Source organism: Macaca thibetana, chromosome 5 (genome assembly GCF_024542745.1).
Source record: "Macaca thibetana thibetana isolate TM-01 chromosome 5, ASM2454274v1, whole genome shotgun sequence".
Taxonomy (NCBI): Eukaryota; Metazoa; Chordata; class Mammalia; order Primates; family Cercopithecidae; genus Macaca; species Macaca thibetana.
In genome coordinates, this window is record NC_065582.1 from 105821345 (window position 1) to 105848056 (window position 26712).

At 43.7% G+C, this 26712-nt stretch overlaps 2 protein-coding genes across 7 annotated transcripts in view; one reads left to right on the forward strand and one right to left on the reverse strand.

Moving 5' to 3' along the window:
• Positions 1–26712, forward strand: part of LOC126954756 (60S ribosomal protein L14-like) — a 1186913-nt gene that overhangs the window by 655712 nt on the left and 504489 nt on the right. The window lies entirely within an intron of this gene.
• The window catches only part of LNX1 (ligand of numb-protein X 1), a 195067-nt gene that overhangs the window by 37526 nt on the left and 130829 nt on the right, over positions 1–26712 (reverse strand). For all 5 annotated transcript variants that reach the window (XM_050790567.1, XM_050790565.1, XM_050790564.1 and 2 more), the window contains 4 exons: positions 17492–17733; positions 16831–16983; positions 7887–8089; positions 5280–5651 (listed from right to left, as the gene is read on the reverse strand). In XM_050790567.1, coding sequence (XP_050646524.1) covers positions 5280–5651; positions 7887–8089; positions 16831–16983; positions 17492–17733 — 970 coding nt within the window. The remainder of the gene's footprint in view (positions 1–5279; positions 5652–7886; positions 8090–16830; positions 16984–17491; positions 17734–26712) is intronic.

The following is a 26712-nucleotide window of genomic DNA, read 5'->3' on the forward strand; positions in this document are numbered from 1 at the left end:
TTTGATAACCAATCCCTAGGAGATAAAGTTAATGTATAAAATATATTTTATATACACATAGATGTTGATAATTTGACTCCACTTACTCATTTGGCAAACACATATTGAATGCCTGCTATTGCCAGCCATTGCTTTAAGTGCTGAGGATACAATAATAATTTTTTTTTCTTTTGAGACAGAGTTTCACTCTTTTTGCCCAGGCTGGAGTACAATGGCACCATCTTGGCTCACTGCAACCTTCGCCTCCCAAGTTCAAGTGATTCTTCTGCCTCAGCCTCCCAAGTAGCTGGGATTACAGGGGTGCGCCACCACCCCTGGCTAATTTTGTATTTTTAGTAGAGATGGGATTTCACCCTGTTGGCCAGACTGGTCTCGAACTACTGACCTCAGGTGACCCACTCGCCTCGGCCTCCCAAAGTGCTCAGATTATAGGCACGAACCACTGCGCTTGGCTGCAGATACAATACTTTACTGTTCTGTCTGGCAGGTAATATTAGTTGGTAGGAGTTGAAGCGTATTGTAGGATAAAGTGTCTATGAGCAGAAATTGACACAATTCTAAGTAGAACTGACAGTGAAGAGCTCTCTGACAGTTGAGGGGAGACCTGAATGAACTGTAGGAATGTGGCAAATGGATATTTAGAAGATTCTTCCAGGTAGAGGAACAGCAAGAATGCCAGGCCTGAGGCAGAAACGCTTGAAGAGCAGCAAGAAGGCAACGTGGCACATGGTTAAACATGGGGAGAATACTAGACATCTCTTCTGTAAGAAATGAGGTTGGAGAGAGAACAGAAGGCTAGGAGACATATGGCACTGCAGGCCATGGTAAGGATCTGCAACTTTAACCGAAGTGTCTCAGGAAGCCACAGAGGGCTGAGAGGGAGAGAGCGGCATCCTGACTGGAGTGGTTTGGTAAACAGCTCATTCTCTCTGCTGTGCGTAGAGTAGGAGAGAGATGATTAAGTGTGGAAGGCAGGAGGCCAGCAGAGGCTCTGGCTGTCACTCAGACCAGGTCAAAATGGGGTGGGGGAGGGAGATGTTGAGGAGAGTCAAAGTTCTTTTTGGCTCAAGTCACTGGGTAAACAGAGGTGCCATTTTTTTTTTTTTTTTTTTTGAGACGGAGTCTCGCTCTGCCACCCAGGCTGGAGTGCAGTGGCGGGATCTCAGCTCACTGCAAGCTCCGCCTCCCGGGTTCACGCCATTCTCCTGCCTCAGCCTCCCGAGTAGCTGGGACTACAGGCGCCCGCCACCTCGCCCCGCTAGTTTTTTGTAGTTTTTAGTAGAGACGGGGTTTCACCGTGTTAGCCAGGATGGTCTCGATCTCCTGACCTCGTGATCCGCCCGTCTCGGCCTCCCAAAGTGCTGGGATTACAGGCTTGAGCCACCGCGCCCGGCCAGAGGTGCCATTTTGATAGACTGGGAATGGCCTAGGGCAGAGCATGTTGGGCAAGCGGTGGAATGGGAGGAGCCAAGGGTTCCATTTTGGACATTAAATTTGAGATGCCTTTGCCATATCCACAGGAAGATATGAAGCAGACCTCTGGAGGTGTAAGTGTGGTCAGAGGAGAAGGTGAGGTGGGCACATGAATTTGGGAATAGATGGTGTACACCTCAGAAAGAAAGTGTCCCTTTTTTGTTTGTTTGTTTGTTTTTGGAGACGGAGTCTTGCTCTGTCCCCAGGCTGGAGTGCAGTGGTGCCATCTTGGCTCACTGAAACCTCTGCCTCCTGGGTTCAAGCAATTCTCCTACCTCAGCCTCCCAAGTAGCTGGAATTACAGGTGCCTGCCACCACACCTGGCTAATTTTGTATTTTTAGTAGACATGGGGTTTTACCATGTTGGCCAGGCTGATCTCGAACTACTGACCTCGCGATCTGCCCGCCTTGGCCTCCCAAAGTGCTGGAATTAAAGGCGTGAGTCACCGCACCCAGCCAGAAAATGCCTCTTCTAACTCTGGTTTTGTTCCCCACCTGATCTACTGGGCACGAGCTTGGGCCCTCTAGGGCAGATGAGCATCCATGGGGGCCGAGAGCCACCTTGGAACTGGGACACCACCAAGCAGCACAGCTCAGCAGCTAAGGTACTTACCATGTGTGTTTTCTGCCCTGGTGGGCAGAGGGAGAAGGCTAAGTCCCCTTGTACCCTCTGCCTCAGGCTGCCCAGGTCTACAATGACAGTAATACCATCTAACACTTGGTCCTCTTCCAAGAAGAGGGATAAGCCACTGTACAGGACAGTGAAGAGAGTTGCCAGCACCTGGAAGAATCACATAACGAGATCTCAGGTGCAGGCAAATTTATTTGTGTTTAAATAACCAAGTCCTTGAGAGCAAGCAGTCTTTTGATGATCACCCTTTGTGGAACTTGGTGCAGGGCTCCGTCAGTTACTGCTGCTGACTTACTGCCTATTCTCAAAGTATGAAGACTTCAGTCACTAAATGGAAGTTGACATAGACTTGCTGGATAGTTGAGAATACTTTTTAAGATAAGGCCTCTGGATCTTGCCCTTCTCCTTTCAGCTCTCCACTGACTTTAGAGAGATCATTCTAGAAGATCATGCCATTTCCTTTCCTAAACCCTTCCAACAATGCCCCTATGGCTTTGCAGATAAAGTCCGAGGTCCTTAGCATGGCTCGCAATATTTCACAAGATCTGTCTCTTGCCTCGTCTATGGCTGCTTTTTAAAATACACACCCCAGGCTCCAGGTGCTATTTATCATTTCCCTAACAGGCTGATATGGTTTGGCTGTGTCCCCACCCAAGTCTCATCTTGAGTTGTAGCTCCCATCATTCCCACGTGTTGTGGGAGGGACCCGGTGGGAGATAATTGAATCACGGGGATGGTTTCCCCCATACCATTCTTGTGGTAGTAAGTCTCACGAGATCCAATGGTTTTATAAAGGTTTCCCTTTTTGCTTGACCCTCATTCTCTCTTGCCTGCTGCCATGTAAGACTCGCCTTTCACCTTCTGCCATGATTGTGAGGCCTCCTGAGCCATGTGGAACTGTGGTTCCATTAAACCTCTTCTTCTTTTTAAATTACCCAGCCTTGGGTATGTCTTTATCAGCAGCATGAGAATGGACTAACACATGGGCTACTAAGGAAATGTTCTTTTGTCCTGTGTCTCCTTAGAATGACCCTTGCTGACTTATACACTGGAGAACTTCAGCTCATTCCTCAAGCCCCACGTTCAAGATCTTCCTCCTCTGAGGAATTCATAGACCTGGCCAAGCAAAAACCTCCCCTGTGCCTGCAGCAGCATCATACTTAATTTTTCCATTGCAGTAGTGTTAGACTGCATGGGCAGTCATTTAGATAAAGTCCAGCTTTCCTGCTACAGTGGTGGATCCTTTGGAAGAATAATCTAAGTGGTCCTCCAATTTCTGCATCTAACCCACGGGCACGTAAGCAGCAGAACTTAACAGATATTTACTGGATGAAGTGAATGAATGGGTTAGAACATAAGAGCCCAGAACAAAGTCTGTTCTTCTAAGAATAAAGCTCACAGCTTATGAAACGTCGCTGAGACACAGAACTATCAGAGCATTATATTGGGTGAAAAAAGCCGGTCCCCCAAGTCTATATATGATTTCATTTATATAACATTCTTGAAATTCAAAATTATAGAAACAGAAAACAGATTAGTGATTTCCAAGGGTTAAGGAGGACATGGGGTGGGAGGGAAATGGATGTGGCAATAGAAGGCAACTTTTATAGGGATCTTTGTGGTGACGGAAATATTCTGTTATGACTGTTAATGTCAATAGCATGCTTGTGACGCCATACTATGGTTTTGCAAGATGTTAACACTAGGAAAAACAGTAACTCTTTACTGTTTTTGGGATCTCTGTGTATTATTTCTTACAATCACATATTAATTGATAATTATCTTAAAATAAAAAAGTTAAAGAAAAAAAATTTCAACAGTGACCCTGACAAAGTCAACAAAGCACATGCGGGTGCTTGATGACATTATACTGGTCAGAAAAGTGGATTAGTTGGAACAGTCATGAACTCTACTTGCCTGAGAGATCAAGAATTTGTGTCCCTCTCTTATTAGAGGGCTTCCTCTCAGGTTCATACTTGGGTTTCCATGTGCTTTCCAAGTCACCTGGACTTAGCCATGGAGACTAAGACTTATCCTGTCCATAGGATCCCTGGAGGATGCATGGCATAGCCTTTTTTTTTTTTTTTTTTCCTCCTGCCTCAGTCTCTCAAGTAGCTGGGATTACGGGCCCCTGCCACCACGCCTGGCTAATTTTTTGTATTTTTAGTAGAGACAGGGTTTCACCATGTTGGCCAGGCTGACCTTGAATTCTTGACCTCAGGTGATCCACTCGCCTTGGCCTCTCGAGTAGCTGGGACTACAGGTGCATGTCATGATGCCTGACTAATTTCTTGAATTTTGTAAAGACGAGATCTCACTATGCTGTCCAGGCTGGTCTCAAACTCCTGAGCTCAAGTCACCTTCCTGCTTTGGCTTCCCAAACTGTTGGGATTACAGGTGTGAGCCCCCACACCTGGCTGAGCTACTACGTCCCACATGGCACAGCTTCTTACGGGAGTAAATACAACTAGATGTCTTAGATGTGTCCTGAATGTATGTAACTGACCCCTGGGTCTACACTGGACATACTGGGTACAGGGATGACACGACCCTGCTGACCCTGAGTGATCCTAATTCTGTGAGATTGTAGCATACAACCCAACGTGTTTATCTGCAGTCAGACTGGATGGCTGACAACACAACACCTAGGGAATGTCCATGGCCTTGAAGCCCATCATTTGCTCGTGTAATGTTCTTTTTTTTTTTTTTCTGAGATGGGTCTCGCTCTTGTTGCCCAGGCTGGAGTGCAATGGTGCGATCTCAGCTTACTGCAACCTCTCTGCCTCCTGGTTTCAAGCGATTCTCCTGCCTCAGCCCCCTGAATAGCTGGGATTACAGGAATCTGCCACCATGCCTGGCTAATTTTTTGTATTTTTAGTAGAGATGGGGTTTCACCCTGTTGGCCAGGCTGGCCTTGAACTGCTGACCTCAGGTGATCCACCCGCCTCGGCCTCCCAAAGTGCTGGGATTCCAGGCGTGGGCCACCACGCTCAGCCGAGTAATGTTCTTACCTGGGCAGAAGCTTTCTAAATGTTGGTCTTTCCATCCTGACTCCTTGAAAGGGAGGCACTGCATGACACATGTGGTAGTGACAGGGTGCCTGGTTCAGGGGGATTTGCATTCTTGCTCATGTATGGGGTTTCTGACTGGGATCCTGGAATGATCTGTGACTCACCTGAATCAGATGAGCCGCACTTTCTGGGCTGCCATATCGAAGGTCATGTCCGTTGATGGCTAACACGCGGTCGTTCTCCTCGAGCTGACCATGTCGATCTGCCACACCGCCATCCAGGACATTGAAGATGAAAACCCCAGGCTCATCCACCTTGCGCACCAGTTTTATTCCAAGCTGCTCCTCGGGGCTACTTTTGTTGAGAATCACATGGAAGCTGTCATCCCGGGATCCGTAGGCATCCAGGGCCTGTCCATTGTTCCTGCTGCGGAACTTCTGTTCACGCAGCACAGTCAGCCACAGCACCTGGCAGGGCTGCCGCAGGAGACGCACGGCATAGTTGTGAGGGACGTTGCTGATGTCCATCCCGTTGACCTGGGGGCAGGTGGAACAATCATGTGGTCAGCTCCACCTGCCACAACCCTTCCTGAAAGATCCAGGCCTGCAGAATAGCCACGATCCTGTCTTTAAAGACTGCTATGCTCTCCCACCTCATCCTGTGTCCAATAACTGCACCTTCCAACAGCGTTTCTAACCCTGTTCTCTCCAAGCGTGGCCTGCAGCACCTCTCCAGGCCTCTGTGAGTAGACACCGTCTTTCTCCACCTTGTTCTTACCCAAGCCCACATATTTATTCCCAGAATCCTGGCCTTCATTTCTGTTGTCATTATTTTTTAGCTGGCAGGAAGAGAGGAAAGGAAGATAAGGTAGGAAAAGGCAAAATAAAAGCATTTTTCCAATTTGCCTCAGTCAAATGATTGCATTAAACAGCTGTTCAAGCCGAGTTGACATTTTCTTCCCAAAAATCTCCAACTGAATTTTTCTCCCTGGGTCAACTTATACCCGAACTTCCAGTCCTCACCACTGTGTGTGTATGCAGATGTTCTAGTGTGTGAGTGAGGGTGAGTATGTGAGCATGAAGGAGCGTATGTGTGTATGATACTGTGTATGTGTGCATGGGAACGTGTCAGGTCTCAGGGTGGTCCCATGCAAGATTTTTTTTGCCCGTGTTCTCAGCAAAAGGAAGAAATCCTTGCACAGTTTCAAACAAACTGATATGAAAGGAAGTGTCTAGACTCTTTTATTGAAAGGCTAGATCTCTTTATAAAGTTACTTAAACAAGCTTAAGCTCGGCCCTCTCATTTGTGCCTCACTAATGATGTGTAGAGCTGATACTGCATGGGGCTTTCTGGTTTTAATTTCTCTGGCTACACAGGCCCAGCCTGGAGGCTGTAGCCCCCATGTTGGAAGAAAACAATTTCACAGCAAGCTCTGCACTCTGTGCTTGAGGAAAGAGGCCCCATGGAGGAGAAATAACTTTCTTGAATTTCTGTAGTTTGATAAGATTTCTTGTATTTGCAGCCAATTGTTAGAGAAGGCTTGGAACAGGCTTTGCAAAGGCCTTTCTTGAGGATACAGTCACCTGTTCTCTGGTGCAGCTCCAGAGGCTCCCTCATGCAAAGGCAAAGCTCACCACCCTTGTCCAAGCACAGGTGAGGAGAGCACCTGAGGTGGCAGGACCCGGTTCCCCCATCACCTCTGGGCCCAGAGAAGGTCAGGGGAGTCATGGTTGCCTGCTAAATAGTCCTGGCAGCCCTTTTGCTTGTAAGTGCCAGTTGAAGGCCACAGGAATCAAAATGTTTTATTATGCAACCCTCCCAGGCAGCATAGTTTCCACTAGAACTGGGAGGCAGCCATGCACAGTGTCACTGATTGTACTGTGGACTGCCCCGAGGGCCCTGTCTTATGCTCGACCTCAGAGGCCAGCAGGAATTTCAGCATTTCTGTGAAAACTGCTTTAGGTTATTTCTCCTCTTATTCCAATCAGTTTGCCAAAGAAACAGCTCATAATGTGACAGGAGCCGGTCCCTCAGCAACCTAGAAGGGATGGGATAGAACTGTTATCTGAGTGTCAGATAGAAAATATATGAGCAGGGAGGGGTTTCTTGTCACTTTTGGCAAACACTGGACTTCTGTCTGATAAACAGCTCTTTATCCTTTCTGTTCTGAAAATTCCTCCTTAAAGTCCTTCCCTTTAACCAAGCCTCTGAGGACAGTAACACCCAAAGCATTCTATTCCAACACCTGTCTCCCCTGGAATCTCTCTGGGTTGGTGAAACTAGCATAGAGATTATTTTTATTTTCAGGGAGGGCCATAAGACTATAGGAAATTGACTTTCAAAGAGTAGGTGATTGTGATTAAATAAAATACAAAATGTTCTACTAATCTACTCTAAAAACAATTTAAGAAAATATTGTCCCCATTTTATTTTATATTAATGCCCTTTACAAAAAGAGATAAAAGAAGAAAGAGGAGATGGAGAAAGGGAACAAAGAGGAGGATGGAAAAAGCTAGAAGGGAGAAGAGGGGACAGATAAAATGATATATAGACAGATAAATATTTATGTACAGAGAGAAAGGGTGGAGAGAGTGAAAGAGCAAGACAGAGAGAAACAAAGATCTCAATTAAATGACAAATCTCAGAGTCATAAAATGATAGAAAGTGACTATCCACATTTTTTTTTTTTACCATTTTGCTCATTCATCTATGCATCTACCAATTATTTGCTCAGAAGCCCCTTGCTGCAGCCCCACAGCCATAGTCTCTACCTTTAGAATGATGTCTCCTGGAAGTAGCCGGCCGTCTCTGGCAATCACCCCATCACGATAAATGTGTTGGATAATGATATGGACCAGTGGGGTTTCGCTACCTCCCACCAGCCTAATGGAGAGGCTTTCACTGGGATCTACTCGATTGATCTTGATGCTGGTAATTTCGCCATCTGGAATCAGGTGGTACAACCTCGGAAAGACTGAAATGGACAAAGAGTGTTTATTTAAGACACCCACCCAATGGACCTTTCCAACTACTCTTCTTGCCAAACTTCAGTGTCAGCCAAACTAAACTATTCATTTTTCCTCATACATGTTTTCCATTTTCCTGCCTCTGTGCCAGTGCAAGTTTCTCTGCTTGGAATGTTTTTCATCCCAAGCTTAAACCCAATTTTTCCTTCAAGGCCCTTCCAATTAAACTCTACCCTGATTCCTCCTTCTCTTGCTCTAAACAGTCCATTTCCTGTAAAGCTTTCTAGCTATTTCTCACAGCACTCAATCCTTTATGGTTATTTTTACCTTTTTTTTTTTTTTTTTTTGAGACAGGGTCTCCCTCTGTTGCTTAGGTTGGAGTGCAGTATCTCACTACAACCTCTGCCTCCTGAGCTCAAGTGATCTTCCCACCTCAGCCTAGCAAGTAGCTAAGACTACAGGCACATGCCACCATTCCTGGCAAATTTTGGTATTTTTTGTAGAGACGGAGTTTTGTCATGTTGTCCAGGCCAGTCCTGAACTCCTGAGCTCAGGTGATCCACCCACCTCAGCCTCCCAAAGTGCTGGGATTACAGGTGTGAGCCACCGCGCCCAGCTTATACTCATTTCTTATATACCTCATATCATGTCCATAAAACCTGAGGGCACAACCTCTAGCTGTTCCATGGTTCTCTACACATATCTCTGCATGCAGGGGCCTCTAGCTGAAGTTTATTGAATTAATAGAAGTGAATGAACGATTTTTAATGGAATGAATTACAGTTTTATCACTTGCTTATTGAGAGGTAAAAAACAGAACCCATCTGCCATTTTGCCCTCTCAGATAATTTTGAAAATTTCTTCCTTAAAGATTCTGCTTTTCAGGCTTGGGGGAACATCATTTCTTTCTACCAGACATTGTTGTCAACAAATGGAAGAGGCCCGATTCATGATCAAGAAGAGGCCAAGGCCTAGTTGGTGGCCTTGGGCGGTTCATCCCTGGTTTGCCTGAAATCACTGAATTCAGAGCAAGGAGATTCAAAGATCATCTAGGCTGGTGTTTTCAAACTGTATTTTTAAACTGATGAATCTGCTTTCCCCAAGAAATCTCTCCTAGCTCTCTGCTCATCTCTCATCCCACTGTGACCACACAGAAAACAGCTGCTCTAATTGTTCTGCTGCTTGACAGTGATAGTCAAACCCTACAAGTGAGGAGGTTTAAGGCTGAGAGAAGGGGAGTGAAGCAACTGGCTGGACATCCCAAAGTTAGGTGGCCCTGAGAGCCAGGTCAGAACCCAGAGCTCTGGTGACCGGTACTCTCTGCCAGGTATCCCTGGAACCAGGGATTCACAGCCAGGCCAGAGCCCACGAGGGACTTGCTCTATGGACCTACGAGTCAGCAGCACTGACTGGCATTGTTTTTCTTCACTTCAGTTTGAATAGAAGTGTTCAGAGGGGACACCAACAAGTGGTGGGAACAAGCCACACCTAGCCTGGTGGAAAAACTAGCTCCTCCAAGTGACTAAAGGCTCAAGTTTCAATGGTAAGGGCTGAGATGCTTGTATCTTCTGTAGGTGCTGACAGCTGCCTCTCCTTAAGAGTCTCTTTCGTTATGGCATCTGGAAAGATCTCACATGGCAGGCCTGCTTCTGGATAGTCTGTTCCTTGTGAGCATTTGCAAAATCTGTGACCTTAGTCCATTTTCCCTAATGAATTAATGAGTACTGAATTCTCTAAGAACAATAAAGAATTAAAATTATTTCTAAGTATGTTAGAGTAAAGTAACTTAGTAGGTAGAGGAAACCCGAGATGTTGCAAATGTGGGTCCTTAATCTCTATACTGATTGAACTGAAGTGACTGCATAAGGCAGGGGTAGCTGGCTTCATCAGTCAGTTCCTGGTACTACCAGTACTCGGGTGATTGAGTTCAATTAATGTTTAAACTACCTTGGTTATATTAAGTAGGCTATATCACAGGCACTTGCTAGAGCATGTCTGGTATAACAAGGGAATGGAAAAAAAATTCATTCTGAGCAAAGAAAGATTTGGAAATAATCACAAAAGCCAATTTTCCCCCCCTCATTCCCCTTCCTTTGTTACCATCTTTTCCAACAGATTTACAAAAACCATACTACCAAACCTAAACCTCTAGAGAATTTTTGATATGATAGCTTGAAAGGACATACCATTCACACTTATAAATGATATTAGAGCAACACCAATGAGATCCTAGTGACCTTAAAGAGATAAAGGAATTTTTAAACTGCAAAACTTGTGTTGGTCTGGAAAGAAAAGAATTTGCTCAATATTATATCCTTACTCAAGGACTAAAGGATATAATCTTATTAGCTGAGAGTTTGTTATATGCTGCCATTGAGTTAAGGTATTTGGATGCATTTTTTGTTTAGTCTTCACAATAACCCTATGAAATAGATGATAATTATCTTTTTTTTTTTTTTTTTTTTGAGAGACAGGGTCTCACTCTGTCACCCAGGCTGGAGTATAGTGGTACGATCTTGGCTCAAAGCAGCCTTGACCTCATGGGCTCAGGCAATCCTCCCACCTCAGCCCAAGAAGCTGGGAGTACAGGTGTGTGCCACCACGTCCCATTAATTTCATTTTTTGTAGGGACAAAGTCTCACTATGTTGCCCAGGCTGGTCTCCAACTCCTGGGCTCAAGGGATCCTCTTGCCTTGGCCTCCAAGTGCTAGGATTTCAGGTGTGAGCCACCATGCCCAGACCCATCTCTGTCTTTTCAGATGAAGAAGTGCTGAAGCTTAGAGCATTAAGCAACCCAGCCAGGGTCACACAGTTGATAAACAGTGGTGCCAGTACCTTTACTGACGTTAAAAGAATGGATACACCATGCCAGGAGGCCAACTGTAGGTTGCTGAAGCAATGAGGTCCTCTGACCATTTTTGAAAGCATTGTTGCCTCACAAATTCTGTGACGACATTGATACCAACCTAGCTGAGTCTTAACACCTCACTCCATTCTGGAGTTACAGCTTCTTAGTGTGTTTGAGGAAATCCAATCTCTCCCACTCCAGCCCGCCTACGTATGGAACACGGCTGCTATCTCTGTCTTCTGGAAACATGGCTCCAATCTTGCAATAACTCTACACAAGAGCTCCCAGGTGTGTTCACTGCCCCCAAATCAAGTACAGACTCCTAAATAATCATCAGGACACACTATGATCTGACCTTCACCTCATCTCCTGTATTGGTCTGGAAAGAAAATAATTTATTCAATATTATGTCCTCACTCAAGGACTAAAGGATATAATAATAATTATTAACTGAGTTTATGCTGGCATTGAGCTAAGCTACTTGAATGCATTTTCCAACACACAGCATCCCAACATCCATCCAAGTCATAAGCCATTCCTTAAACATGGATTACACTGTCCCCTATGGCTGCTATGGTCATTAATTTATATCTCATTCTTCATAGTACAGGCATACCTCTGAGATATTGTGGGTTTGGTTCCAGACTGCCATAATAAAGTGAGTCTTTTGGTTTCTCTGTGGTTGTAGTCTATTAAGTATACAACAGCATATTTTTAAAAATGTACATACCTCAATTTAAAAATACTTTATTGCTAAAACATGCTGTTTAATGATCATCTGAGCCTTCAGTTGTAATCTTTTCCTGGTAGAGGGTTTTGCCTTGATGTTGATGGCTGCTGACTGATCACAATGGTGGTTGCTGAAAGTTGGGAGTGGCTTTGGCAATTTCTTAAAATAAGATGACCATGAAGTTTGCCACATCAGCTGACTCTCGTGAAAGATTTTTATGCAGATTCTCTGTAGAATGCAGTGCTGTTTGATAGCATTTAAACTTCAGTAGAACTTCTTTCAAAATTGGAGTCAATTCTCTACTAACCTTGCTGTTTTATCAACCATGTTTATGTAATATTCCCAATCCTTTCTTGTAGTTTCAACAATGTTCACAGCATCTTCAGCAGTAGTTTCCATCTCAAGAAACCACTTTCTTTGCTCATCCATAAGAAGCAACTCTACACACGTTCAAGTTTCATTATGAGATTGCAACAATTTGGTCATATCTTTTTTTTTTTTTTTTTTTGAGACTGAGTCTTGCTCTGTTGCCCGGACTGGAGTGCAGTGGCGTGATCTCAGCTCACTGCAAGCTCCACCTCCCGGGTTCATGCCATTCTCCTGCCTCAGCCTCCCAGAATTTGGTCATATCTTCAAGCTCCACTTCCAATTCTAGTTCTCTTGCTATTTCCACCACATCTATAGTTACTTTTCTCCACTAAAGTCTTGAACCCCGGAAAGTCATCCATGAGAATTAGAATCAACTTCCTCCAATCTCCTGTTAATGTTGATATTTTGACTCTCTCCCATGAATCACTAATGTTCTTAATGGCATGTAGAAGGGTGAATCCTTTCCAGGATTTCAATTTTCCTTGCCCAGATCCATCAGAGGAATCACTATCTATGGCAGCTATAGCCTTTCGAAATTTATTTCTTAAATAATGAGACTTAAAAGTAGAAATTACTGGCCAGGCGTGGTGGCTCACGCCTGTAATCCCAGCACTTTGGGAGGCTGAGGCAGGCAGATCACAAGGCCAGGAGATCGAGACTGTCCTGGCTAACACGGTGAAACTTCGTCTCTACTAAAAATACAAAAAATTAGCTGGGCGTGGTGGAAGGTGCCTGTAGTCCCAGCCTCTCAGGAGGCTGAGGCGGGAGAATGGCGTGAACCTGGGAGGTGAAGCTTGCAGTGAGCTGAGATCACGCCACTGCACTCTAGCCTGGGCAACAGAGCGAGACTCTGTCTTAAAAAAAAAAAAAGTAGAAATTCCTCTTTGATCCATGGGCTGCAGAATGGATATTGTGTTAGCAGGCATGAAAACAACATTACTCTTGTGCGTCTCCATTGAAGTACTTGGGTTAGTAACCAGGATGCATTATCAATGATCAGCAATATTTTGAAAGGAATCTTTCTTTCTGAGCAGTAGGCCTCAACAGTGGAATTAAAATATCGAGTAAACCATGCTGTAAAAAGATGTGCTGCCATCAGGCTTTGTTGTTCCGTGGATAGAGCACAGGTAGAATAGATTTAGCATAATTCTTAAGGGCTCCAGGAGTTTTGAAATGATAAATGAGCACTGGACTCCACCTTAAAGTCACCAGCTGTATTAGCCCCGAACACGAGAGTCAGCCTGTCCTTTGAAGCTTTGAAGCCAGGCATTGACTTCTCTCTAGTTAAGAAAGTCCTAGATAGCATATTCTCCCAATATAAGGCTGTATCATCTACATTGAAAATCTGTTGGCTGAGTGCGGTGGCTCATGTCTGTAATCCTAGCACTTTGGGAGGCCAAGGCGGGTGGATCACCTGAGGTCAGGAGTTCAAGACCAGCCTGGCCAACATGGTGAAACCCTGTCTCTACTAAAAATACAAAAAATTAGCTGGACATGAGATCCAAGTAGCCTGTAATCTCAGCTACTTGGGAGGCTGAGACAGGAGAATCACTTGAACCCAGGAGGCAGTGGTTGCAGTGAGCCGAGATCATGCCATTGCACTCCAGCCTGGGCTACAGAGCGAGCAAGACTCCATCTCAAAAAAAAAAAAGAAAAGAAAAGAAAAGAAAATCTGCTTAGTGAAGCCATCTTCAATGAGCTTAGCAAGATCTTCTGGATAACCTGCTGCAGCTTCTAACATCAGCATTTGCTGCTTTGTTACAATCAGCATTTGATGCTTCCCTATAATCAGGATTTGCTGCTTTACCTTGCACTGTTATGTTATGGAGATGGCTTCTTTCCTTAAACCTCATTAACCAATCTCTGCTAGCTTCCAACTTTTCTCCTTTAGCTTCTTCACCTCTGTCAGCCTTCACAGAATCAAAGAGAGTTAGGGCCTTCCTTTGGATTAGGCTTTGGTTTAAGGGAATATTGTGGCTATTTTGTTCTTCTATCCAGTTCACTCAAACTTTCTCCATATCAGCAATAAGGCTGTTTTGCTTTGTTAGTCATGTGTTCACTGGAAGTAGCACTTTTAATTTCCTTCAAGAACTTTTCCTTTGCATTAATAACTAGGCTGTTTGGCACAAGAGACCTAGCTTTAAGCCTACCTTAGCTTTCAATATGCCTTCCTTACTAAGGTTCATTTCTAGTTTTTGATTTAAAGTGAGAGACATGTGGCTCTTCCTTTCACTTGAATACTCAAAAGCTATCGTATGGTTACTAATTGGCTTCATTTCAATACTGTTACGTATCAGGGAATAGGGAGGCCCAAGAAGAGAGACATGGGGAAATGGCCAGTGAAGCAGTCAGAACACACAATTATTAACTTTACTGACCCATAAGGGCGTGGTTCATTGCAAGCTAAAACAATTACAATAGTAACGCCAAAGATCACTGATCACCTATCACCATAACACATATAATAATAATGAAAAAGTTTGAGATGCTTCAAGAATTACCAAAATGTGACACAGAGACATGAAGTGAGCACATGCTTTCGGAAAAATGGAGCCAACAGACTTGTTCGCTATAGGGTGACCACAAGCTTTCAATTTGTAAAAATAAAAATGAGGTATGCTTTTATTTTATTTTAGTCTTGAATAAACCCCCTGATGCCAGGAACTACATTTTATATTCTTTATATAAAATGACAGCACCTAGGCCGGTGCCTTACATATAATAATCTCTTTTATAAATGTTTTTGTAATAAATATGCAAATATATCTTTTTCAAGATAACTTTTTTTTTTTTTTTGAGATGGAGTCACCCAGGCTGGAGTGCAGTGACACAATCTCAGCTCACTGCAGCCTCAGCCTCCCAAGTAGCTGGAATTACAGGTGCCCATCACCACGCCCTGGCTAATTTTTGTATTTTTAATAGAGATGGGGTTTCACTATGTTGTCCAGGCTGGTCTCAAACTCCCACCCTCAGGTGATATGGCTGCCTCAGCCTCCCAAAGTGCTGGTATTACAGGAGTAAGCCACCACGCCTGGCCCAAGTACTAGAGAACTTTACATGGAGTGGAATTGAGGAGTCTTTAATAAGAGGAAGAGACTGGTGGGAAGGAAGTTCTAATCTTTTCATTCAGTCATTGCACAGACATTTAGTGGACACTTATGTGCCAGACACTGTACTAGGCCTTAAAACAAGGACTCAGAAAAATAATAATAATCCCTACACTTTGAGGTACAGTTACATGAAATATGATAATCACTGCTACAGGTGCTTCAAAAACACCTAAAAAGAGGGCTGAAGGAGTCAGTGAGGTTTCCAGGAGGAGGCAAAGGCTTACATTAAACCTGAAAGAAGGAATGTCAATGCCAGCTGAAAAGAGAGTGGGAGTGCAGGCTGGACAATAGAAGGGAGGCGAGAGAAAGACATACAGCATTTACAGGACTGTAATCAGCTGAGAGCTCTTAGAGCATGCAGCATGTATGTACAGGGTGAGAGGCAATCATGAATAAGTATACAAGAAAAGGTCTGATAAGGCTGCTCATGAATTTTGAGGGCATAATACATACAGTGGTTTAGGCTCTGCCTCCCAACTCCCAAGAGTAGAGGGCAGTATAACCCAGGAGCTAAGAGAGTAGGCTCTGGAATGAGAGGACCTTAGTTAAAATCTTGGTTCTGCCATTTTCTAGCCAGGTGACTGGACTAATTACCTAATCCCTCTGGGTCTCCGTTTTCCCATCTGTAAAATGGGAATGAGAGTCCTATCCCCTTAACATTATTGTCACAGCTAAATGACTGAAAACACTATGTGCATACAGAAAGAGCTCAATTTTTAAAAAATGTTATTATTACTAAAGTTCTAACATAAAAAGCAAAGATAGTAGGACAGTATTTCCTCAGCTCCATTTATACTGGAGAAAACATATGGGATCTAAGACTCAACAGCTTGCTTTGCATGAATTCTACAGCCATGTTACCTGGATTCAAAGTTTAGCAAGGTAACTTGGAACAACCTAAGGAGCCTCTCTGTGCCACAGTTTCCTCATCTATAAAACAGAAATAGTAGTAGCGCCAGGTGCGGTGCCTCATGCCTGTAATCCCAGCACTTTGAGAGGCCGAGGTGGGTGGATCGCCTGAGGTCAGGAGTTCAAGACCAGCCTGACCAACATGCAGAAACTCCGTTTCTACTAAAAAATACAAAAAAATAGCTGGCTGTTTTGGCAGGTGCCTGTAATCCCACCTACTTGGGAGGCTGAAGCAGGAGAATCGCTTGACCCCAGGAGGCAGAGGTTGCACCGTTGCACTCCAGCCTGGGCGATAAGAGTAAGACTCTGTCTTGAAACACACACACAAACACACACACACACACACACACACATACACATGGAGTATGGGGTTGTTGTGAGGCTTAAATGACAAAATGCATGTAAAACACTCAGCACCACACCTCACATGTAGTTGAAAGAGTAAGGAGAGCAAATATATATATTGCATTTATTGTATGTGCCAGTCATTGTTTTAAATGTTTTTCACTCTTTAACTATAATTCTTCTTCTTCAAATGCATAATGGCACTAGCACCTGAAGGTAAGGGTTTCAACACTTTTTCTTCAATCTATGTAAAAAGATGATAATACTTTCTGTCTTTAGCTACTTACGTGAGAAGCAGGCTAATCAAAGTAAAAAACATTGTATACCCTCGGGAAGAGAGGGGTCACAGAAGGTGGATGGTGATCAGCTTGCATCATCCCTGAAGTCCCCCTGGAAGCCTAGCCCATGTCCATCCTGCCTTGTGGGGAGGTCATTTACCTTCAGGGGCAGTGGTGTTTTCAGAATTTTCCCTGCCCTGGTCAGCGTGGTTGGCAACTGCACTCCCGCTCTTTGTCCTTCGAAGAACACTCAAAGCTCGATTTATTTTTTTAAAAGATCTGCTTCTAATAGTGGATCTCTCAAAGGGCCGTGCTGAGGAAAAGCAACAAGAGGAACAGTAGTTATGATTTAATAGAAATCATCATTTATGTACATATCTGATAAAATATATATAATAAGACATTAACAGTGACTACCTCTAGGTGGTAGGATTGTAGAATTTGCTTACCTGTATTTTCTAAGTTTTCTACAGTGAAATATGTATGACGTGCTCTGCTTTTCTTTTCTGTTTCTGGGCTGAACTGAATACAATAGCACTTTTCTTGAACAGTATGGCTGAAAAATTACTGACACTGCAGGAGTGATGAATCATTAGGTCTAGTTTCAGCCCCTTTCACCAAGTCAGATTACACACAGTTTAATGATCGGAGGTACTTGTGGTTTCATTTCACTTTGGAGAATTGGACATTGGGTTCCTGCCAAAACTGCCAGAATGATTTCCCCTTAAAAAACATTTCTAGAACTTTCCACAGTAAGTATTCCACAGAGAGCAATCCCAAGCCAAGGAACCCAATCCTGGACAACCACCCATTTGACTCACCCCTAGTTCGGTTGCTCCGTCCAGAGTCCACTGGGCTGACTGCTGGCTGCCCGTCTTCCGCCGAGGACACGTAGGCAGGGTTGTCTAGGCCAGGCTCGTCTGTCATTAAGGAGATGGTGGCAGCTGCAGAAACCTCTGGGGAGGGAGCCATGGCTGTGAGGCTTGCACAGCCATCTGGACAGCCATCTTGTGAGCGCCTCTTCCTGTCTTTGGTCAGGCCGTAGTGGGAGGCACCTTTACAGCTGTAACAGAACCAGTGGGGAGGTGAAGAAGAGCATTGGCTCTGCTGCCATTCCTCAGTCAGACCTCTTCAAATACAATTGAAGAATGTATAATAGGCTTGTTGAACTTGGAATCTGATTTGCCTTCCCCTATATTCTCTCTTCCCTTTTCACATGTTGGTACTCAATATACATTTGCCAACCAAGTGAATTAATAATTTGAGATGTTTTAAAAGATGCCCACTGCATTCTCTTAAAGCAATCTCTACATTGGCTCCTGGAATGCAAATTTATTCAGGTTGCCATGGTGTCTACATGACCAGGCTTTGAGGCTGGCAATGTTCAACTGTTTGGTAATTCCTGCTTGCTGGTGTTTATTTTGACCATGAAAGCCCTTAGTCACACTCTCACTCATTTCTTTTGGATTTTGTTCCCACAGCACTGAACGTAAATATAAAGCTCCTCCCAGATTCCATATTTAACTGTCCATGGAAAGAGAATCACCTTCACCACAAAGCCACAGGAGTGAGCTCAGCATTGCTATCCTCTAGTGGCAGCTTGGTGGCTTCCATTCTCTTTCTCTGGGCTGGTCTGGGAGGGCCTCCCTGGTGCTGGGGGCTCCCATGATCTGAAAAGTGTCATTCATCGCCATGTTGTCTAGCATTAACAGAGTAAAACAGCTTTTGTGGATTTTAGCAAAAACATATTTGTCTCTACCCATTCACTGTCCATGCTATAAAAAAAATCCAAAAAATTCCACAAAAACCAAACTTTGTGAGAAAGGCAAGTTACTGGTGCAATAGAGAGAAGTTGAAAAAGAACATTCTTGAGGCTCAGGAGACCAGGGTTTGAGCTGATCTAGGTCCATATTTTGCCATGAACATGAACACTGCCACTGGGCAAGTCATTGCAGCGCACAGGCTAGGTTTTGATCAGGAAATGGTGATTTAACTATCTCACTGCACTGTCGGGAGGGTAGCTACAGGTAGCCACTCCAGTTTCCGTAGTTGTGAAGGCAGAAATCACATCATGAGCCCCTTTAAGAAGTGTCCATTTACATATAATGGATGTGTTAATTATAAATTATTATCAGTTCAATACACAAAACCCTATATGATTGAACTATTTTAAATAGCCCTTTGAGATCCTACTTTAGGGATGCTTCATGTTTTTGAAAGTAGATGAAATCAAAGGTCAGTCTACAGTGATATGCACACATGATTTGTACTGCCCATAGAGTCACAGAAATGGCAGGATGGAAGGTCCTATTGTCTAGATCCAAATCCTTGCTCTGAAATTTACTTAGCTGGGTGATCTGGGGAAATTTTATTTAGCTGGCTAAACTTCCCAATTTGCATATACTTTCTGGATTGCTGTGAGGTTTGATTGACATTAAGTCTTATTAGGGGTTTAGTGCTTTTCGCCAAAAGTACTAGAATGCGAATTCATTAAAGTTGTCATGGTATCCACATGACTACAATCAGTTCTTGTGAGACTGTAGCTATTTCCATATTTGATCCATCCTAAGATGCTCTTTTCATGCTTTAACATGTCTAAAATCAGGATGCATGTGTGATTGATGGGGTTGTGAAGTTTCTGTTGCCAGGTGGCACTCATGATGCAGATGCCACCATCCCAGCATGGCAAACCTAGTCACATGGGTGCCCCTTATCACTTCCATTGAGTTGCCTACACGCTTGGTATTACACCATTGAGTGTAATTGCCATTTGAATGTAATGATTCAGTACTAAAACGAAAAGTTATAGAAAACCTCAAAAACCGAACAATTGGATATTGATTAAGTACATATTCATTGTTAGAAGCAGAATCATAATTCCATGTTTTCTTGCAAAGGGATAAGCAAAAGTTGTATATGCTTAGAAAGAAAGATGCACCCAAGGGAATTAAAAGTGGTGTTACATTTTGTTATTGAGAACATTCAAAAAGGATTGCCTGTTTCATGCCAAGCAACACAACCAAGGGCAGGAGAAGCTGCCAAATTCATCTGAATGGATTTCAAAGCCACAAGAGTCTAGTGTCACCAATCTATACATCACGGGGATATCTTTGGTGTTTGGGGATTATTTAACTAATGGCACATTTTAAAATGTCATTTTCTTTGCTGTTATATGAACATGATATCTCTTATAGTCAGTGGCATCTTAGATTAGATGAAATGTGGTTTTAATATTAGTAGAAAAGGAGTTTGGTTATACGACCGTATGTCCTCATCTTCCAGATGAGAAAACAGGCCTCCAACTTACACTGCTAGTGCTTGTCCTCAGCTGGAAGAGTTCAATCTCTTGGCTTGAATTCGCGAGGTTTTACTGTACTGATTAGCTGCATTGGCTTGAAATAGTTCTGCTTAAAAATAGTAAAGAGGTTGATCTGGGAAACTCAAAAATTGGTGAAATACTGTGTGATGGAAAAAATAAAAGCCAACTTGCATTTGAGCAGCTCCAGAGTAACAAATACTTGAATGAAACACTTCCAGGCAGGCTGGCAGTATTTGATTAGCAGTGCATGGAAAGGAAGTTCCGAGCTGGTCTGGAAACGGTCTTTTCTGAGGAGGCAGCAATGCTCTTGACCATGTGCCCTGCCAGAGTAGTAATGTTATTTTCCAGTTGGACAAATGGCTGGCAAAGGCATAAGCCATGGCTTTGTTGGGAGGACACAGTATGTCCTAGTAAAAGAAAGTGGCACCTTTCTCTGCTGCCCCATCAATGGAGGGTTAAGGTATTTTAAAAATATCTGAATCCTAAGATTATGCCATTAAAAAACCATTGTACTTTCAAATTCTTGGGGTTCTCAAGATAAGTTTTTGAGTCAAGGAAAGGAAAACCTCATAAAGTAGGTAAGTAGCCTTTCCTTTGGTCTCATATCACAGCTGTTCTTACAACAGCTGGGGAGGGTGCAGAGTCTTGATTTAGGTATTCGGACTCATATGTTTTGAGTAATAAAGGTTCTACTAACGCAACTCATACTGTGTAATGTTAGCTTTCTCCAGTCTCTTGGCTTAGCTTGAACCAGAGACACAGTGATCTATGAAGGTAGCAGCTTGTACTTACTAATTATCTCCTTTGTGGTGACTAATACTGGGGCAGCTTGATTTACAAGCATGAAAGAGGGAAGAAGCGGGGAAAAGCTGATTAGCATTGGCTAGGACAAGAATATACGGTGAACCCTGGGTTGTGTTCAAAGCAAGCAGGATTTATGCTTCCTTTCAGTTGCTCTGAGCACTAAGTACTCTCAGGTGGTGATGGGCGATGGCCATGAACTTGAAGGATGAATACAAGGAACACAGAAAACCCCTTTTCAACCAAACCACAAGCTTTGGATGTGCTGTCCATTCAAATGAGCAACTCTGAAAAATCAGTTTTCTTGGGAGATCCTGAGCTCTTTTGTCAAAGTGAGTAGAGGTAAATCTGTCTTAATATAAGAATGCTAATACTCAATGCCAGAAATTTTGTCTCTTTTGAGGTTGGAGGGGGTATAAGAAAAGAAAATGAATCTCCTTCTTGCAAAACTTCTAAGTCTGAGTTCACTGCTAATGAGAGTTGGAGACGAGACACAGGAGGGACCTCAGACATGATTCACAGAGGTTCTGATAGGGTATCCCCTGCAAAGGTCACCCAACAGGGCAGCATGATCTGGGTTCCCGTGAAGAGCTCCTTTCTGATGCTGAACTTACCCACTTATAATAGAATAAGAGTTGTTCACAAAGCGAGCCTTGATACTCATCATCATCATCCAGCCATACAACCTCCCTTTGATCTCTCCAACTTTCTGTAAATTCTTTCTCTCGGTTCACTGTTGCATTAGCAAACATTGAGTCAACTCTCACTTTGGGTTCATTAATTGCCCAGTCTGATCTGACTTCAAACAAGAGCTTGCAAATTCACATGCTCGTCAGGTGAGACAACGAGGGAAGGAAGGCCATTGGGGACCACGGTGAGCAGTGCTGCTTGACTAAAGGACACAGTGGCTGCTCCACCCTTCTCTGTTAAAAAGGCTAGCCCAGTGGCCCCCGAAAAATATGGAAGCAGAAATCTAGTTTTCAATGTAAAATCTCTTGATTTTTTAAATGGTAGCAACACATTCGAAAATCTTAAAAACACTGTGTGGTCCAAACAAAACACATCTGCAAGCCAGCTCTAGCTCCAGAGATGGCACATTCTAATCTCTGGTAATAAAAAAAACTGCCAACATGAGTAGATGGGAACCATTTTTCTTTTCTTAGTCCCCCAGAAAGCAACACTACCCTCTCCTCTTTCTCCAGTCTTCCTCCCTACCCACTATTTGTGTGTGTGTGTGTGTGTGTGTGTGTGTGCATGCAGAGGGGAGATGACCCCTAAAGGGAGCTTTCCTATAATTATGTGCCCTGGCCCCATTTCTGATCCAAGTCCAAAAATGAGACTAATTTTTCAACTGTATTTCTTTCACTCATGAGAGTACTAATGTCTGGCCCATAGATATTATTTAATAAGAAAGGGAGACACTCAGTCCTAATGTATGTATTCTTTCTTTCAGGCAGAGAGAATCAAGATTAGGGGACTCTGTAGGGAAGTGAGTCTCCTTGCCAACAGCTGGGTTATAGGAATTAGTTGCTCCAATGAATGGGATGAGTGATTCTGAAACTTTGCTCAAGGTGGGGTTGCTGGAGCCAGGCGGGGAGACTGTGCTGCCAGAAAGGAGATGGTCACTGGGAGACAGAAATGGGCTCTCCCTGAGCAATCAGGTGAGTATGGGCCTCAGTAATGTGTGCTCAGCCCCTAACTCCATCTCCATGGCCAAACTCTGGCGCTGGTCCTCCTGACACCCCATCTCCATGGCTTTGCAACCAACCCCCGCCTATCCCTCTGCCCCTGACTTAGCCCTCCAGCCTCTACCCCACTGCATCTTAACCATAGCAACAATTTTTTTTTAACTCAAAAATTTCCCAGGGAAATGTTCCCATCGCTTCAGGATCGAGTCCCAACTCTGTATGCTGACATTCCGGGCCTTCCCTGATCCATATTATCGATCATGGTCTCTTGCCTACAAATCTATGGCAGCCCAGAAGGCAGTCTGGCAGAAGACAGCTCATATCTATTGATCTTTTTAAATGTATTATGCTTCAAGGATGTGGTCTCATTTTAGCCTCCCGCTTGTCATATTAGTTATACCACCTAACTTCACAGATGAATATATGGACACTAGAAGGGAGAAATGCCTTGTACAAGTTCAGAGTGGAGCTAGACTCTGAAGCCAGGCTGTGGATTCCATGCTTTCTCACCTTACATGGCTTCCTTGGTCCCTAGACTCATATCAAACTGCCCATTCCATGTCATTACTTAGATGTCTAATGGGCAGCTCAAACTTAACAGTTTCATCCTCCCTGCCAAACCAGCTCTTCCCACATGTTCCCATGTTATTAAATAGCTCCTTATCTGTCATTCAGGCCAAAAATCTCAGACTCATCCTTGATTTCTTTCTTTCTCTAGATACCTGAAATACAATCCAGCATGAAATATTCAGAATGCAACTACTTTTCATCATGGCCACTGCCACCATACTGGTCCAAGCCACCATCATCAGTGCCTGGATTATCCCAACAGTCTCCCAAGAGGGGTCTTGCTTCCACACTTGTGTTGCCTGCCCATCTATTCTCAACAGAGCAGCCATGGTGATCTTTTCATAATGACTCTCCACTTTACTAAAGCATAAGGTCCTTACAACGGTCTATAGGGCCCTATATTTTCTGTCTGTTGTGACTTCTGACTTCCTCTCCATCCCTTGCTCATACAGCCCTCCTGCTAGTTCTTAAACTTGCCCACCATGTTCCTACTTCTTCAGGGTCTCTGCACTTTGCTGCTGCCCCTGCTGCCTCAGATATGCCTTCCCCAGATTCCCATCCAGTTTGTTCCTGCATCTCCTTCAGGCCTCTGATTAAAATCCCTCTTCTCTGACCACCTGATTTAAACAGCGGCTTCTTTTCTGATACATCCTACACCTGCTTATATTCTCTCTATGGAATGCAAGCTCCAAAGGGCAGAGATTTAGGTTCTGCTTTGTTAATTGTTTCATCTCCAGTGCCAAAGGAACTCTCTCTCCAGGACTGAGATGGCATATAGAAGGTGCTCAGTATATTACTTTTAAATGAAAAAATGACTTTTGCTAATGAAAGAGCATGTTCCTAAGCCATGGGGTTGTATTAGTCCATTTTTACGCCAATAAAGACATACCCAAGACTGGGTAATTTATAAAGAAAAAGAGGTTTAATGGACTCACAGTCCCACCTGGCTGGGGAGGCCTCACAATCATGATGGAAGGCAAGGAGGAGACAGTGACATCTCACATGGCAGCAGGCAAGAGGGACTGTGTGCGGGAACTCGCCTTTATAAAACCATCAGATCTTGTGAGACTTATTCACTACCATGATTCAGTGATCTCCACCTGGGATCCTCCCATAACATGTGGGAATCAGGAGAGCTACAATTCAACATGAGATGTGGGTGAGGACACAGTCAAATTGTATCAGGGTGAATTATCTAAACTGGCTATCTACACTAATCAGATGACTCAGTCAGGTCATCTGTGTTTCTGCCCAGGGAAAGTACCCCCTTGGACTATAGGGTCTCAGTGTAAAGATCACACCATCTCAGTACTCAGGCTTTTCAAGCTAAGGGCCCTGAACCATGAACAAGGCATAGAACGATATGTTTAATGAGTTTTGGGATATTGACCTCAAGAGAACATTTAACTGACCAATTAGGCTAAACATTTTAATTTTAAAAATTATTTAACTGAGGGACAATATTTTAAAACCTAAATACCCCATCCAAACAACATATTTAATGAATCTAAATCCAAATGCAGCAATATTTCCTATACCAGAAAACTATGATTCAAGGATATTTCACAGAGATGGAAATTAACTGCTTGGGGGAAAAAAAAAGTCTAGTTCCACAATTACAGCAAAAGAACCAAACTTTGAAAATGTAGGAACTCTCTCTCCAGGACTGAGATGGCTTCCTCATATTAGTGCCTGAGAAGTGTTGGCTCATGGAGTCCCACATCATTTATGGCAGCCAGTCAAGACACACCAGCTCTGCCTTGGCTAACTGGTTAGCTGCGGGCAAGTTGTGGCCACAGAGCTATATAGTAAACATTTCTTGAATTGATCTGAGCAACCATCACCCTTTTGGTGTTCTGTTGATTGAAATTACTGCATTGGGAATTGTGGGATTCACTCACACCGCCCTGATAATGCATAATTACTTGTGGTCGATTGTGATACTAATACTAGTCTCTCTTTTCTGCTAGCAAGCTCATGATTTCCCTTTCCATTTCCTTGCACTTCAATTTAAGCCCAACGAAAAAAAAAAAAATGACAAGAAGGAAAGAACAACTTAAGAAATTGATCTTTTTTTCGTGTATTTCCCTGGTAATTTTGATATGATTTTATTTGCTTTGAGTTGAAGAAGCATTATGCATGTAATACAACTGAAGGGTAATGACCATAACCTTCATTTGATGGTTTATGCTATTACAGTGGGTTTTTAATCATAATGTTGAAGTACATTTTTCAATAAACACTCATGGGAGGGTCTTCTAAGAAAGATGGCACAGTACGGAGGAAAAAACACATGCTTTCACTTTTTAAGCATCTGGATGTGAATCCTAATCCATGTGCCTTATGGAAGGGCCTCCTAAGAAGGCAACTCTACTGGCTCTGCAACTCTGGACAAGTTCCTTAATTCCTCTGAGCCTTGTTTCTCATACATAAAATGGGCACAATGTTTATTTACCATGAGGTTTAAAGGTTCACACAAAAGGCTGAGTGTGGTGGCTCACACTTATAATCCCAGAGCTTTGATAGGCTGGGATGGAAAGATCACTTGAAGCCAGGACTTAGAGACCCATAGCAGGACCCATATTCTACAAAACAATTTAAAAAATTAGCTGGGCATGGTGGTACATGCATGTAGTGTCAGCTACTCAGGAGGCGGAGGCAGGAGTACTGCTTGAGCCCAGAAGTTCAAGCCTGCAGTAGGCCATGATTGGGCCACTGCACTCCAGCCTGGACAATAGAGCAACGCCCTATCTATCTCTTTTAAAAAAAGAATCATGCAAAATGCTGAACAGTACCTGGAATATATAGTAACTCAGTAACCAGTAACTAGCATAATTATTGTCTAACATCAAGGCATAATGTTAGACACTGTGGATGCAAAGAAAATGACAGTGTATGCACTTGGTTCATGAAAACAGAAAAACATGCCACATTATCAGAGAGAGAGAGAGGGAGGTAAGAGCCAAGTGTCAGGAAAGCTCAGAGGAAGGGGCCTGGGGTAATTGGAGAAGGCTTCTTAGAAGAGATGAAATCTGAGCTGAGTCTAGAAAAATGAGTGACATTGGTCTAGCAGACTAGGTATGAATGGTATATTCAAAAGCTCCAAGGATGCAGGTGCATGGCAGGTGCCAGGAATGGTAGATTCAGGGCAGGCTTTGTCCTATGTGACACAAATTGGGAAAGAACAGACCTGAAGTGAGATCCAAGAGGGGCAGCATGTTGGTGGCGGTGCTGGGGATAAAACCCAGGACACCTGATGGCCAGTCCATCTACCTACTTCTGGGGTTCAGTAAGCCTAAACTATGCCCGTGGGGGTAAGAGACAAGTGGGTGTTTCTAAGTCTGATGCCAAGACAGGAGAGGGGAGGAGGTTTCAGGAGGAACAAAGTTGACAACAGAGGGCTCGAAGTCAGCTCATTGCAGAGACTCCCTGACCATTGATCCAAAGTGAACTGCTGCCCCTGCCTGCCAGTCACCTTCTTTGGAAATTACATTGTTGGTTTGTTTTCTCCCAACAGAATATAGAGAGCTTCCATAGGAGTAAACATCCTGCTTTTCTTGCTCACCACTAAAGCATCAGCATTATGCAAAGAGCACTGGTGGACAGGGTCTGGCGGGGTGGGGGTGGTGGGGTGTGCTAAAGGAGCCTGAGAGATTCTAAAAGC